Source organism: Ambystoma mexicanum, chromosome 5q, assembly GCF_040938575.1.
Source record: "Ambystoma mexicanum isolate Mex_15411 chromosome 5q, UKY_AmexF1_1, whole genome shotgun sequence".
In the NCBI taxonomy this organism is placed as follows: Eukaryota; Metazoa; Chordata; class Amphibia; order Caudata; family Ambystomatidae; genus Ambystoma; species Ambystoma mexicanum.
In genome coordinates, this window is record NC_090933.1 from 512,989,885 (window position 1) to 513,006,767 (window position 16,883).

The 16,883-nt window shown below is 48.4% G+C and overlaps 1 protein-coding gene across 1 annotated transcript in view; it reads left to right on the forward strand.

The window, feature by feature from the left end:
* ASXL3 (ASXL transcriptional regulator 3) overlaps nt 1-16,883 on the forward strand; it is a 1,228,938-nt gene that overhangs the window by 112,708 nt on the left and 1,099,347 nt on the right. Inside the window, exon 2 of the mRNA XM_069620988.1 lies at nt 7,207-7,289. Within this exon, the coding sequence (XP_069477089.1) occupies nt 7,207-7,289 (83 nt within the window). The remainder of the gene's footprint in view (nt 1-7,206; nt 7,290-16,883) is intronic.

Here is a 16,883-nt window from a genome sequence, read left to right on the forward strand (position 1 = left end):
CTGTTCTTTCCCTTTATCTTTTCCTGTCTCTCCTAAGATCTCCTCTCTTCCTGTTGCTCACTTTACTCACTAATCTTTCTTTCTTTCTTCGTTCCCCACCCCCTCTTCGCCTCTCCTTTTTCTATATCCAAATTGTTCTACATGCAGATTTTATGGCTTGATTCATATGTACTGTTATTGCTTCTACTGTTCCATGTTTCATGTGTTTTTTGTTGTTAACCGTAAAGCTCCTTGGATTAAGGCGCTATATAAAACAAATAAAAATATCTTTTACCTCTGCTGTGTTACCTGCACTTTGGGGCAGTTCATTATTAAGCAGTTATTAGCTATGATCTTGCTTAACAGACGTGAGTCTAACCAATCTTCTTATGAAGAGATACTGCAGTGTGTACAATTTAAAGATGTAAGCTATCAGTTTGGTATAAGTCGCTCTCACTTTGTGAATGCCAGTTCTCCACATGCACACCATACCAGTTCTCACTCGCCAGTATCTAATGGTGAGTGCACATTTTTTGGCCTGCATACTGACAACAAATTGAGATTTGTATTTGCCCCAAAAACAGTCAATTGTGTGTCAGGCTATAGTTGGGACAAGAATATTTTTATGGATGTGGAAACAATATAGTTTTGTCATGTTTGCAATACAAGCAATCCCATACAGGCCTTGAGAGACAATCTCTCATTAGACACATTTCTGAGGCTATGGTGTAACTTCGAAAACAATTGTGACTGCTTTAGTTTAGTGATGCCAAAACCCTACTCGATGCATTGAGTAAGGCTTTCCTAGATAATGCAAAGACTAAGCCTTAAGTAAGGCATGGTGCAGGGACGGGAACATTTGTTATCAGAATTCCTCAGCAAACGACCAAGACAAATTAAAATGGTGTCGCAGAATTTCATAAATACTGTTCAGCCATAACTTGCTGTTTTGAACTGTAGTCAGAAAAATATGATGTAATCAAAAACCTGTGTATGTCTGTTAGACATGGAAAACAGAATTTCTCTTGTGTTTCACTGGGAAATCGATGAATGGGGCTTGAGACAGGTTATCCAAATAAGAACGCCATTTCAACTTGGTTATTGCTGTCTGCAAATTCATTGGGCTTTTGGCTTGATAATACATTTTCTATTCAGTTATCTATGGCAAAGTAAGCCCAAAACGCCTGGTGTCTTATTGCCTTCTTGCGTCAAATCAAACCATTTATTTGTACTGATCGTTTTTAATCTATTGTAAGGCAGGGTGCAATTTGCACTCGCCACTAGCCATTGGCTAGTGAGTTTTTTTACTCTTGACGAGTATGAAATAGTTGTGTGTAATAGTGTGTTGCATGTATGTATATAATTGAAGTGGCAAGTGACTTTTCTTTATCTGGCCAGCAGCTTGCAACCTGAATTTCGACCCCCCGGTTGTACAGGCATTATTCCAGTCTCCCATTGATGGGGCCCATGCCTTATTTATGGTTATCCCCAGATAAGTTTTGAAATTTGACTTTTGATACTTCTGCTTGTTTGGTTGCGAGCGCAAAAAATAAACTTCAAGCAATCCTAATCTTATGACTGCACATTGGTTGCTTTTTAAAACTAGAATGGGTTTTAAATTCTTTTTTCACTTCTAAAGTAGTAAGACTTCAGTAACCAAAGTATCTTTCTGATAAATTCATCGAATTGGGTGGCTTGTGAGAGATGATAAATACATTTTTATCCTGGCTTCCTGTACCACATGTTACAAAAATATTTACTGCCAATTAACTCTCGAATTGAAAACTGATTTCTTTCCCAACGGATTATTTGATGCCTTGATTTTATTTATTTATTTAAATGTTGGTTTGGGTTATCATATTGTATTGTATTACATTGTGTTTGTATTTAGAAATCTTTTTTTTCAAGCTTTATTTAACATTTTTCTGAGATTTCACAAAGGTTGAAAATCATCAAACGTGAGTTAACAGAAAGGAAAAAGAGAAGATCACCAACATTACATTGACAGTGCAGCAAAAGTATATATCGCACTAAGTCAAAATTCCGAAGTAGCTGCAGTCTGTGTGTCAAATGTTCACAAGCTGCTAAAAACGGAATTACAAGGATCCAGGTGCTATAAAAGGTTTGATATGAATTGAGTATGGCGATTTATTTTCCAGATGGCTACCAAAGTCCAGACCCTTGCCCACCACTGCACCATAATTGGTCCCCCTGGTGGCATTCATGAGGCAGCTAACATCAATTTCTGCAGCATGGGGTCTAGCATGGATTCACATGAATATTTCCTGTCGTCCGGCTTGGAATCTGTGGTAAAAGAAAAAATGTTTTCACTTTAACTTACAAACTGTATTTCTCCCTTAAACCAATCACTGTCCTCTGGGTCATACTGCCCCCATCCAATGACAGTCCTCTCCCTAAGCCCCCTTCTCTGGCAGCCATCTTCAGATTTTTACTGTACGCTTCAGTGTTGGGAGTCCTCGAGTTTGCTCTGCGAGCTACTTCTACATTTTTTTCGTGTGTTCAACGGAAAAATGTTCTATTTTTGTTTCAAAAGAGCCTGTGTGCTCTTTTCTCCATCCGCGACAGCGGGCACCCGTTGGTGAATTTCAGCGCCCCTCAGGGGCGAAGATCGTCCAAGTTTCCAAAAAGCCATCAGGCCTACTTGGTGCCCTCCGACCATGATGAAGGAGAAGGAGGGAAAGTCTCACTTCAAGCGCTGCACTAAGTGCGGGCTGCGGAACGTGTTTGTAGAAGACCAGCACCTACAATGCCTCTACTGCCTGCACACAGACCATAAGGAGGTGGAGTGCGATATATGCCTTGGGTTTTCCAAGAAGACAACGAAGTATAGGCACATAAGACTGATGGCGTGGCTTAATGCTAAGGACTCTGCCCTGTGCCCTGAGCAGGGTCATGCCTCACCCAAGAACGGCTGGTCCGAGGAGTGGTCTTCTAAGTCCTTTGGGGGCGCCTCATCCCTGGGGCCACAAGACAAGGCCAAGAACCGCAAGTCTGAGTCCACCAAAGTAACGTGGAAGCAGATCCCAAGGTGGAGAGGCCGTGATCGACATCACCCTCCTACTCCATTGCCAGCAAAAAGGAAATCATCGGAAACCACCAGGGAGCTCGGAGGAAGAAGACTGTGTGAGAGGAGAGCTCTGCTTTCAGCCTGGAAAAGAAGTTTAATTGATTCCTCGACGAGCAAGAGGGTGACGTGTGGAAGGTGTCCGGAAACGTGGGGCATCGTGCCCCCAACTTCAAGGCAGTGATTGAAGCAGGACCGCTGAGGGACGAGGTGCGTCCCGGGCGGCTGTGGCGAGGCCGCCACAGACCCATTGGCAATCGAGTGGAGAGATCCGTAGGCCCGCCCTCCACAAGGAGCTGGTGGCCGGCAGGCACACAGTGAGCTCCCTCCTGCACACCCCAGGCAGAGAGAGCATACTAGGAGTACCGGCACCGCTAGCTTACAGAAAGATAGTTGAACGGGAGAATGGCCCAGCGGGGAAGACACCCCGCTCCACCCCCCTGCATAACGCCGCGGAGGACAGGAGTAATCGGCGGGGCTCCCAACAGGAACCAGGAGTGGCAGAGACCCCTGGCCCAGGCTGGACTCTGGTGGAGGCTACCGGAGTGAGTGGTGTGGGCTTCCGGGCACACGCAGCCTTGCAGCAACAACGATGTGGACCCGGTTAGAGGCACGGGCCTGTCAGAGACCCGGGAGAGGTGAGAGACAGCCCCAGGAGGATCTCTGTCTGAGTGGAGTTGCTGCCCAGGGGAGGGAGGGGGCCCCACTCACCCATCAGGCTGTAGATGGAGGGAAGAAGAGCTACACAGAGGGGTCTTGGTGTAGAAAGTAAGATGGCAGGGGAAGCTGGAGCTGGACAAGAATGAGGGTCCCTGGGGGGGCCTACATCAGGACAACCACACTGTACTCAAGGAGCTGTGTGCTTGCAGGGCAGAGGTCCAAGGCTCATTGGGGGCCATTGCAGAAAGAGTCGCAAATGTGGAGGACCTGGTTGAAGCACTCGAGCACACACAACGGGCGGCGGATATACTGGCCAAGACCAGACTCCCCGATTTGGTTGTGGAAGAATAAACTCTACGGATAACGAAGCATGGTCAGATAGTGCTATTGGGTGGGTCTCAACATTTTTTGTGGCCTAGTAGCATCGTGCATGACCAGATATAGTCAATTCGTGAAAATGTTCGATGAACATGTGAATAATAAGACTATCCCTTCCCCCTCAGTGATGGCCATATTCAGGGATGGCTATAAATCTTTCAACGTCAGTTGTTCAAATGTGAGTCTGAGGGTGCGTGATGGGTGGTGGGGGCTGACCATATTGCGTGTTAGAGCTTCTATCCTGTCGAGGATCCCAAGCAAGGTTAAAGTCACCTAGAAATAAACAGTCTCCCTTCACGAATAGCTCTAAATCGTTCAGTGTTGCTTTTGGGAAACCCTCTTGACCTGTGTTGGGTGCATAAATCGGAACCGACGTAAGGGTTGTATGGCCTATTTCGATAGTGAGGAACAGGCATCTCCTGCCTTTGTCCACTCACCTGCTGATACTATTGGCCTAACCCCTACTTTGATCGCTAGGAGTACACCCGCCACTTTCCCCTGTGCTATTAGTGGATAGTGTCTAATACAGAGAATTATGTTTGTCTTGGTATCTGATATGCGCCTCCTGAAGTGCCACCAGATCTGATTGGTTCTTGTGTTTCACTGGGGTGCTCAACCCCTGAATATTAAGTGATAAACACTTGAATGTGTGTCCCTAACCAATTCGTACCTTGCATACAGCTTTTCAGCCCCCAATTAACCTTGGCATCTTGTCTCCTTTTATTTTTTTTACAGATTCCCCTCTTTTCCGACTTCCCCCTGTAAACTCCCAACTACCCCCCTAACTATTAACCCCCCTGCCCCAACCGTAACTTTGAGTAAACTTTCCCCCCTCTCTCCTCCCCTGGTGTGACGCACAATACCTAGTAATTCTTCGGGTGTTGGCTCTCGGTAGTAGATCACCAATTTTTCCAGGTCTAACCGTGGGGTATCCTAACACCCCAGCCATCACCTGCCTGTAGATTCCCTGCTATATAGTCCATTCTTCCGCACGTATCCTTAAAGGTTCATTCTTCGAATTCGCCCAAGTGATCAAGTCTTCTTGCGTCAGGTCGGGCCTTTAAGATGAGAGTTCCATCTTGGCCCTTTTTGTGCTTTGTTTCGTCGTCTTCCTTGTTGGCGAGGGTGAGGGCGGGCCAGAAGTCTCATTCAGCCAAGTCTCATTCAGCCAAGTCTGACAGAGAAACAGTAGGTCAAGGTTGTCCCTGATAAGGTCTTGCACATCTAGGGCGTGTGCTGGTAAGGAGCGGAAGATGACCAAGGCACACTTGAGTGGGACATCCTGTGAGGGAGACCGGGTGGCAGTAGGAAGGCATACGGTGCCCAGAGGGTCAGGTGAAATGCTCTTGGGCAGGAGAGGGGCATGGCTGACGAGTGCCGTAGCCGCAGTGGCATTGCAGGACAGACGCATTATTTGGGCGGCGGGCACAGATCCAGGTGCGGTATCATCAGTGACATTAAATGGCAATAGTGGTATATGGGCGGCAGCACAAATACAGGTGCAGTGGTGTCATTGACATCACATGGCAATAGTTGTAAATAGGTGGCAGGCATAGATACAGGTGCAGTAGTATCATTGACATCACATGGCAATAGTGGTAAATGGGCGGCAGGCATAGATACAGGTGCAATAGCATAATTGACATCAATTGGCAGTTGCGGAATAGGTACAGTAGGCGTTAGAGCACTTACAGTAAGTAGAGGAGATAATTCAGGTGGCACATGCCTTGTAGCGAGATGGGCAGTGGGCAGGTGCTGGTGCATGCTCACAGTTCTGAGTCTAGGTGCGCCGAGGCATAACAGAGTGCATAGGTGCAAGACCTGTTTAAGAGGTCTAGTCGGGGTCTGTGCAGAGTACTGGCCGTTGTGAGGCGATGCACATGTCTGGATGTAGGCAACCCCAGGTGGCGGTGTTGCAAGGCCGTGTGCCACGGAGGCAGATGGTGGCAGTGCCTTTCCAGGCCTGGTGGGGGGGATGCAAGGGTATCGGGCCAGGCAACACCATGTCAGCGGCCGGTGCGATAGAATTTTGGGCAGCCTGCGGATCCTTCGTATTAGTGAGGGAGCAGGAGCGAGCTCTGCCAGAGGTACGGGGAGGGATGTTTGGTACTGGGGTGTTACTGAGTGGAAGTGGGGCGGTTTTCGCAGTCGTGTGCGACGGACTGTATGGAGACCAATGCATGATGGTGGAGCGTGTGCTTCTGGCTCTCAGGCGTGCATTTCTAAGGGCCAGGTTTGGAATAGCGGTCAGAGAGGGGGCAAATATAGTGCGCTCCTTTCTGTGAGAGACTGAACTCAGGATTGGCGCTCTAAAGAGGCGAGTGGCTGCATGACCCTTACCTTGGGCAGAGGGGCGGGTGCCAGCGACGTCAAGAAGTGTAGAGCTGCAGAGAGGGAGGCAGGCCTTTTCTCCCAGCCTTCCCTCAAAGGCTTCACCTCCCGGAGCATCTACCCTCCATTTAAAGCAGGGGGGTGGGGCGGGGGCGGGCAGGCCGTGGCGTTGAATCATGATGTTGAGTAGTTGTTGTTAGCGGTTGCGACGGCCATTTCATGCTCGGCGACGGCCTTGCGGCCTGTAATGGAGGTGGTCTGCCTCATCAAGCACTCCTGTGCCTTTTGAATCGCAGGAACAGCTGTAGTGTGGTGTTAACCGATACAAGGGACTACATGTTGAAAATCCATTCAACCATAAATGCATTCCCTTTTTTCTTCCTATGCTTCCACTCTTTGTGTGTATCACTGTAAAATAATTCTAAATTATTTATTCACGGATTTAATCATTCTGGCTTTTTGAAGGGTGAGAGACTTGTTTTAATTTTGTTCTGCAAATATGTGCTAGAGTTCTAGTCTGAACTTTTGTTCAGGTCTTCTTTTGCCTCAGCATGTGTATTAATGGGGTTTGACATAACATGGATTCCTCTGTCCCTGAATATTTGATTGAAAATGAGACTTCGTCTTGCAGGGAATTGCAAGTCTGAAGCGATTTGAGACCAGTCTACAGGGCAAATGCATGCGTGCAAATGTATGAAAAACATACATACATGTTGTCATAATTCTGCAAAGTTAGTAATTTATTTGTATTTTTTCCTTTCATAATTGTTCAGGCTTTAGAAAAGCATCCAAACTCGCCTATGACTGCAAAGCAGATATTGGCGGTCATACAGAAAGAAGGGCTAAAAGAAACAAGGTCAGTACTTAACCAGTTATTGTGCATATTGCATGTTTTTATGTCCAGTTGAATCACTATTCCCAAAGTGATAGAAACATGCTAAAGTTCTTTGCAGTGTTGTCTCCGCGCTTATTTTGAATAAATCCGGTCAAGGAATTTGGGCTAGCGCAAGGTTTTTATCCAAAGCAAGTTTTAGACCTAGAGATGTTACACAGTTACTAGGTTTAATATGGAAAAGCATCAACTTTTGCATTTGTAGATTAAAGGAGAATGTATGTGCATTAGATTCTTCAATGGCGATGCATTTTGTTGAATAGTTTGTGGCCAGCTTGTGCAATGATTTATGCCATTTAGATGGGTGATTTTGGACATCAATGCTTATGTAAAATAAAGGGGGCTGTCGCTAATAAATATGGCAGAAGTCATTCCTAGATTTTAACCAGATTCTGGAATTGCGATCAACAGGGGCAGAAACATGGTCATGTCCGACAGAATAAGGGGGGGGCTTCATTATTAGCTGCTGGAGCAGGCTTTGGAATTGGTAAGGGCATTTCTATTGAAGTGTTCAGTTACTTTTATGCATCAGTCTCTTCCTGTGTGTTCCTCTTTGACTTCCAAAAAAAGAACAAGGAGGAATTTGGTTCCTCAAAATTCAAAATGTCTTGCTAATCCTTCGGTACCACCTTTTATTACATACTGAACATTATTTGCCATTAATAACATGGAACTAATCCCTGGCATGCTGCCTATTCTGCTTTAGGGTGGCACAGACCACTTTCAACTGTGCCCCCCTGTTTCGAAAGCTTAGTTTATCACTTCAGTAACTTGCTTTGGGTCTGCAATTTTCATAGCGATGTTAACCCAGATTGCATTTGTGTGCGTCTCATCGGTTTGCTATTAGAAATTACGGTTTTAGTGACTTCCCACTTTTTCGAAGAGCATTGTTACACATATATATCGCTGGGTTGTGTCTTGGCCAATACTGCAGTACGAGGGCATTGAATGGCTTCTCCGGCTTCTTTGGGAAACTGTGAAGTCTTCGTATGTATTTCTTAAGGCTTAGGTTGGTTCCCTTTAGGCCAAAAGGCCTAGGCACGAAATAATGCAATTAAGGCGTCAGGACAGTATGTCCTCTGCTACCTGTTTTTATGTTGCTCACCTAATGGACAGCTAGCTAGTAAGTTGCTGTATGCAGACAAGAGTAGGAGAGATGATGTAGTAGTGGCTGTACTTTAGCTTTAAAAAATATCTGTCCATATGGATGAAGGGCTCTGTGGTAAACAAACAGTCGCTTACATTTCCTTTGCACCACAAACTTCAACCAGTTCGAAGTCTCCAGAATGGAGTGGATGGTGGCCCTGTTACGTTCTGTCAATGAGAATGTGATGTGCCATCAGGTATAGACTAATCACTCCCGTGCTGAATTGCACATCGCACTGGAAAGTTACATCCAGTGAGATCTTCAGGATAGAACAACGAATGTGCATAAAGAATTCACAGAAAGCAAATTCCAATTGAAACATTTTTCATAATTTTTGGTTATTCTGACATACTGACTGAATCTTGCAATTTGAGTCAACCAGCTCAGCATGAACAATCGATGACAGGAGAGGAAAAATCTCCTGCAAGATTGCTGCACGTCTTGGTTAGCATTCCCTCTTTGTTTCTTTTACCACAATGATGCTAATGAGTATATGCACTGATCAGATACTCAATCAGACATTGCAGCTGTGACCACATTTAGAGGCCCTGCTGGACATTGTTGTGACTAGGTCATGTAGTTCTGCTTTTTAGAGCCACCAGCCTGAGGTGCTTCTACCACGAACGGCACAGCCTACTTTGGTGTTCCATCCACCGGTTCTACTCTTGCCTTTTACAACCCCTAACGCCTTCTCCTCTTCCCAGTCAGCTAATCTTCCGAGCTGTAAACGCATAGGTTGTAGAATCAGTTCGGAAGACTGTATTCATTGACTTTTCTGATCACATTAAAATGCACCACTCTCTCATTGCAAAACCCTTTGTCATGTATTCTTGAGGGTTGTGAGGCACAGAAGAAGTATTATTTTCCTCCCTTTCCTTTTATAGATGTTGGTATGAGATCATTGAGCATGGTGACGCCAAACGTGAACATTGCAGTGAGTTCTGAAAAGGATAAACATAAACTATACCCCAGGTGTTTACATTTGGGAATACCAAATGTAAAACTGGTGAAACATGAATATTTTTGTTCATTTCACAACTGCCTGCATTGGTAGTCGTCTATGCAACACAAAGGAGCACAAATAGGCTATGCTTCCTCATCCCCTTTTAGGGTTGGAGGCTAAAAACTGGGAATGCATGTCAAATTGCATATATCGCTGTGTGGTTAACATATTGGTACACCACTTCATAGTTAAAAAGAAAATATATACTGTTGCTACCTACCCTCCTGTTGAACTGGTTTAGTCTACATATGTTCTCCTTTTTCTTTAGATTTGCCAATTTGTCCCTTGTATAGTTTCGATGTCTCTCTTCCATGCCCCAGTTTCTGTCCAAATGCTGCTTTCCCTAGCTTACCCATTTTCAGCACATTTTGCTTTTAGAGCAAACGCAGTTGTTACTCCTCTCTTTCGTGGATGCAATTTAAGATCACTATGCTGAATTTTAGATCAAACAATCTTCCTGATTTTCCCAAGCCCTTTAAGCTTAAAACAACAAGCAATCTCTGCAATGAGTCCCTTAACCAAAAAAGCATATATTGTATCGCACTCTTTTTTTTTTTTTTAACTTTTTTTTTAACTTTTTTTTTTAAACTTTTTAACTATTTTAAATCAAGGCAGGATGGCAAATATACAAATCATGACATATCACAAGCAATGCGTATTCAGGTTCTTTGATCCCCAGTCCTCATTTCCCCCATCAGGCTTCCTCCCTCCCACCTCCCTTCGGCCTCTCCCCCCCCTCATGTTTGGAGGCGGAATTTTCTTTCTGGGTTGTCCAGTTCGCCCCTTAGCGTCTATGTGTCTTCTCCAGGGTTCTCTTGGTGTTTCAAGATCCATCGGGCCCTGGTCGGTTTGTAGGTCTGGGCGGGGAAGCGCTGGTCGTATTCCAGCACTGGGCTCCAAACATTCTGAAAGCGGTGGAGCGTTCCCGCCTGTGCTGCCGTGACCTTCTCCGCGATCAGGATGTCCCAGAGTTTAGACCACCATTGGGCTATGTGAGGTCCTTCTGGGGATTTCCAGGCCCTGGCCAACACTGTTTTCCCCGCCAGAAGGCAGTGTGTCAATAGTTTAGACTTGGTCCCGGAGTGCAGGTAGATCGCGGGGATCGGGGCTCCCAGCAAGACTGGTTCAGGTTCCAGAGGAATCGCCGTTCTCGTAATTTGTGCGATGGTCTCGAGGCATGTCCTCCAGAAGTGTCGTATCTTTGGGCAAGCCCGCCACATATGGAAGAAAGAGCCTGGGTGACCACATCCTCTGCAGCAGGCATGATCCACATGTGGGTTCATGTGGTGAAGTCGAAGGGGCGGGTAATACCACCGGAGGAGCACCTTGTACGCACATTCCCTATTGGTAACGCAGGTGGAGGAGGTATGTATTCTGGTCCAGATGTCCACCCAGGTTTGGTCCACGACCGGATGGCCCAGGTTCGCCTCCCATTGAGCCATGCAGCGGGCCTTTGTGGACAGGAAGTCCCTTAAGAAGCGCCTATATAGAGTGGATACCCTGCCCCGCGTTGGAAGGTCTCCCCGTATCAGCTCCAGGGCGGTGGGCGGGCGAGTTGCTGCCTGCAGAGTCTGGGGGTGCGAGCACCAGTGGCGTAGCTGGATATAGGTGAATCTGTCCCTTTCCTGGAGTTGGAACTTCTCCTTGCATTGGGCGAAGGTGAGTGGTGTCCCTCCCATATATAGCTGGTCTATGGTCTCCAGCCCGCCCTTTATCCAGTTCCGGAAATTGTGGGGGTCTGCTCCGGGTGAGAAGGATGGGTTATGGAAGACCGGGGAGCTTGGGCTCAGTCCTCTGGGCGCTCCCTTCTGCTTTAGAGCCCACTCCCAGGAGCTAAGGGTGTGTTTAGTTGATAGGAGGAGGTCTCCCCAATGTGTTCTAAGGGGGGGCGGAATGTGTGGCACAAATCGCAAGGGTAAAGGTGTTTGTGATTGTTCCAGCTCTACCCACCTGGGGCGGTTTGTTATGGTCTGCCATGCCTGAAACTGTGCTAGTTGTGCTGCCACACTATAGGCCCTCAAGTCCGGGACCCCCAGACCTCCTAGCTTGGAGCCCCCCAGCATCGTTTTGAGAGGGATTCTCGCTCTCTTACCTTTCCAGATGAATTTCAGCATTTTCCTTTGGATGTCCTTGAGGGTTGGTGTGGGGATCGCTACTGGGAGGGAGGCGCAGGCGTATAGGAACCTCGGCAGTAGGTTCATCTTGCATGCTATGATGCGCCCCAGCAGTGAGATCTCTTGGGTCTCCCATCGTTTCAAGTCGCCTTCCAGTTCTTTCAGTAGCCGGGGGAAGTTGGCTTTGTATGTGTCTCTTGGGTCAGCCGGGATGTGGACCCCTAGGTAGGGGATGGCCTTCTTCACCCATGTCATCGGGCACATCGTCGTCAGTGGCTCCCGTTCTTCTGGAGTGAGCCCGATGCCCATGGCCGAGGATTTGTCAAAGTTTATAGTGAAGCCTAAGACTTCACCATAGGTGGTAAGTTCTCGTATTGCCTGTTTCAATGATGATTGGGCTTCTGAGATCGTGAGTAGGACATTGTCCGCGTAAAGGGCGATTTTATGTTGGATGGGGCCGACCTGCAGCCCTTTAATTTGATCGTTTACCCTAATCCTTTGGGCCAAAGGCTCCATGGTGAGAGCGAAGAGTAAGGGTGATAGCGGGCAGCCCTGCCGGGTTCCGCATGATAGGGGCATCGGAGCGGAGCTGTGTCCATTAATTGTTAGACTCGTACTTGGGCTCTTATAGTTGGCCAGCACCATTGTCTGAAAAGTTGACCCGAAGCCGAAGGCCTCTAGGGTAAGTTTCATAAAGGGCCAATCTACTCGATCAAACGCCTTGCCTCCGTCCAGAGCCACTAAGACCAGTTTTTGTGAGTTCCGGGAGGCGAGGTCCACCAGGTTCAGGGTTCTCCGTATGTTGTCTCCCGCTGATCGATGGAGGATGAAGTCTGCTTGGTCGGGATGAATGATCTTCGGGAAAATGAGATTCAGTGGTTTGCCGGGATTTTTGAATATATATTTGCATCAATGTTTAAGAGTGCTATTAGTCTGTAAGAGGCTAGATTCCTTGGGTCCTTTCCTGGTTTGGGCAGGAGGATGGTGGTTGATTCCTGCATCAATGGGGTGACCGCGTCTGTGTCTCTGAAGGAGTTGAACAGGGTCACCAGATGGGGGGTCAGTTGTGGCCTGAAAAGTTTATAGAATCTGGTCGAAAAGCCGGCCGGGCCTGGGGCTTGTGTTTTAAGCGACTTGATGGCCTCCTCGACCTCCTCCCCCGTGATGGGATCCTCCAATTCGTCTCTCGTTGTGTTGGGGAGATGGGGAACCGCTGCCTTCTGTTGATATTCCACCTGTTGCGGTCGGTTCCGAGGGGTTGCCTTCATGATTTGGGTCAGGTAGTCTGTCGCGAGCTGTTGTTTTTCGGGCTCCGAGTATCGGGTGACCCCCTCAGGATCGCGCAGGCCTGCAATCGTGTTGACGCGTCTCCGCTTGGCTAGTTTGGCCACCAGGAACCTGTTTGCCTTGTTGCCCTTTGCGTAGTATGATTGTTTGGCATTTGCCATCATTAGCGCGGTTTGTTCCGCGTAGTGGGCTTCAAGCTTTTTCCTCGCTGTTCACATGATCCGTTGCATCTTAGGGGACCAGCCTTTTTCTTTGTGGATTGCCTCAGCCTCTCTTAGCTCGTCCTCTAAAGCTATTCGGGTCTGGCGTCTGTTCCGGTGGTAGGCCGCTCCCTGAGCGATGAGGGAGCCCCTGATTACTGCCTTCAAGGCGTCCCAGTTATTTGCCAGTGAGGTGCCCGAGGCTGGGTTTTCGTCAAAGAAGTTTTTAATTCCTGTTGCGATCTTCTCTCGTAGCCATGTCATTGAGAATCAGGTCATATAGAGACCATTTGCGTGGGTTATTGAGATTGGGCTCCTGAACCCGGAGTTCCAAGAACACTGGAGCGTGGTCGGACATGGCTCTCGTGCCGATGAAGACGTCTTTGACTGAGGGAAAGGTGTGCGGGAAGATCAGGAATAAGTCAATCCTTGAGAAAGTGCGGTGTACGAACGAGTAGAAGGAGTAGTCTCTTTCGTCGGGGTGAAACACCAGCCACGAGTCTATTATCTCCAGAGACCTGAACAGCCGGAGGAGGCTGAGTGCTTGGGCGAAATCGCTTGGAGTGGGGGGGTGTGACCGGTCTTTAGTGGGGTCGGGAACCCCATTGAAGTCCCCTCCGACAGTTGTTTGGCCCTCCACAAAACTAGCGAGGGTCGTGCCCAAGGAGTCGTAGAAGAGTGATTGTCCCGTGTTAGGGGCATATGCCGAGATGAGGGTGTATAGGTCTCCCAACAGGAGGCATTTGACTGCTGTGTATCGGCCTTCCGGGCATGTTTTTGTTTCCAGGATTTGTGGGTTCAAGTCTTTTCTAAAGAGAATTGCCGTGCCCCCCTTTTTGCTTGGGCCGTAGGCAAAAAATTGAAGCAGGAATGATCGAGAACAAAGCCGGGTCACGTCCGCCGGCAGCAAGTGGGTCTCTTGGAGCATAGCTATCGCAGCGTTTTCGTCCTGGAGCTTTAATAAAATTGCCTTTCGTTTGTTAGGGGAGTTCAGTCTGTTAACATTTAGGGAGAGGATTCGCAGAACGTGGTGGTCCAGAGGTGTCCCATTCTCTATCTCTTGAGTTGGAGGGGGGGGGAGAGTCCGGGTCGATGGTTTAGCTGCCATGTTTGTCATGAGATCTTGTAGTACCATCCTGCACTTGAGGTTTTAACGCGGGACTCCAACGGGGGGCCGCAACTTTAACTGGTGGGTAGACCGACATTGTAGCTACGGGCCTACCCTTGGCCAACGGGGCCGGTTGTCCCATCGTGTATCAAGTACTGTGTGTTTCCAAGGAACGAAAGTTGGAAAGTGTCCTTGGAGTGGGTATGAACCGTGGGTATGGTCCGCCGTCTCCGCCCTCGAAGCTCGTCAGATTAAGCGTTATGTGGCGGATCCGAATTCAGGCCGGGTCAGAGGAGACCAGGGAGAGATGTAGTTGGAGCCTGGAGGTGCGGTGGGCGCCATTGTTCATCTCTTTTTGTTGATCCGCTGGGTTGATGACCATGGCATACGTTTAGGTTTCAGGGCGGAAAGCGGCCCGGAGTCCTCAGCTCCCTCCGGGGTTGGTGTGGAGAGTTCCTGGGGCGAAGATGGATGCATGATCCTCTCCGCATCCTCCAAGTGACTGATCCGGCGTAGGGTGCCTTTGTATGTGAATTGTAGAGCTGCTGGAAACAGCCATCTGTAGCGGACTTGCTGCTCCTGAAGGAACAGTGCCAGGGGTCGGAGTGCTCTTCTTTTCTGGAGGGTGAGTGGTGAGAGGTCCTGATATATTTGGAGTGGCGTGCTCTGAAATGTAATTTCCTCCCCTTGGCGGCTGATCGCCGAAATCGCTTCCTTGGTTGTAAAGAAGTGGACCCTCGTAATGACATCTTGGGGGGGGGGGGGGGGGTCAGAGACAGCCCCACAATGCGGGCAAAGTCTGTGGGTGCGATCTAGCAAGAGCTGAGATTTATCCAGGTCTGAGAGGAGGGCCTCAAAGAAGCGTCCCACGTAGTCCGCTAGCTTGTTGTCGACGGAGGTTGGGACCCCCCGAATGCGGAGATTATTGCGGCGCGCCCTATTTTCAAGGTCCTCCTGTTTAAACTCCAGGATCTCGCATTTCTGGTGCAGGGAGTCGATGGCTCTTCGCATTTCCCCTAGAGTGGTGGCGTGGTCCCGCGAGTGGTCTTCGATTTCTCCGAGCCTCTGTTCGGCCTCCGTAACCCTTTGGTCCGTCTGTTCGATTTTGGTGGTGAGTTCTGATAGGCATGAGCGGAACTCCGACTTGATGTCCGCCATGAAGGCTATCAGGTCCCCTTTGGTAGCGAGGGCTCCCCTGTCCTCTTGTTTCTGTGAAGTGAGTTTGGGAGGCTCTTGCTTCTTGCTTTTATCTAGCTTAGTGAGCATGGTGGAGATATCTGCGCCCTTGCCAACCTTTGTTTGCCTAGACATGATGATCGTGTTTGGCGGTCTTGGCTGGAAGGGTTGCGGCGAGGCCAAAGCTGTGTGCCAGCCGCCTAGGAGAGTTCAAGCATGGGAGTGCGAGTGAGACGTCGGAGTAGGTGTAATTCCGCAGTAGGCTGGGTCGCTAGCTAGCTGGATGGGTGGGCCGGGGCGCCCCAGGAAGTACTGAGTGGTGCGTTAAGGGAGGGCCCGCGAGATCGGGCTTCTCTGGGTGGCTCTCGGGGCTTATCTCGTGGCCTCTGTGTTTCCCCTGTCGACCTGGCCGAGTGCAGCCCCCAATGAAGTTCTCACATGTTCACCGGGCAACCCCGGCACGATCTGGCTGGATCCGTGTTGGCGGGTCCGTCTGCTGCTCCTCTTCGGTCCCCCTGAAGCCCGTCGCCATCAGGTTCGCAGTATGTTGTTGAGTTCCGGCGCGGCTGCCATCTTGGTGTCTTCAAATGGCGACGGGGGAGCGGTTTGGTCGCTAAGTTCTAGGAGAACGCTCCAGCGTTCGGAGGTCATTGTAAGCCAGGTTGTGCCTCATCGGTTCCGATCGCCGTAGATGGCATTGGCGACTTGGATACTCGGTCAGAACCGCTTGAATTTGGCGGCGGACATCCCACGGGTGGCCTCAAGGGAGCGACCACATCGATGGCGCTCCAAGCCACGCCTCCCTGTATTGCAGACTCTTAAAGGCCCTTGCAATCATCAGTCAAAGAAGTCTTGTCTATTTCCTGGTGGATGGAATGCTCTTTTTGTTCTTTCATTTCTCACAAAAGAACACTCCTATTCAAGGCTCCAGAGTTGAAGCGTGACTTTATTCATCCTTATTTTCTGAAGTTAATAATTTTAAGAAGAGTTAAAAAGTAATTTAAATTCCCAATGGCTATACCCTCCAGGTTTTTGGAAATAGAAGTCTAAGATTGATGCCTTTCTGTAATCCATAATTGATGCGAATTAAAAACTGCATCTTTGTCTTGGAAGATTCTCTTCAGTTCTTGTGACACTGCTCTGGTTGTACCGTACCACTGATAGAAATACATCTGTGGATCTATGGGAGTGGACATGGGGGATGCTTCTGTGTCTATTTTTGTTGATGGTATTTTTACTTGTTTTTTTCTTTGGGAGTGTTGTCCTGTTTTTAGCATAAATTTGCTGCTATTGCTCTTATCTTTAGGGTGGATCTATCTCTGGGAGTAGGTATGCTTCAATTCAGCTGTCAACGGGTGTGAAACGTTAAAGGTTTGTTAGTGCTGAAGACCGACGGCACAAGTTCTTCCATAATTGTATCTAGTACTCTAAATGGTATCTCAAGAGCTTTGTGCTGGACATTCATAGACCTGCGTGAGTAACATTGATAGAACCACGCCGCCCCCCACCCCCACTACTGGTAA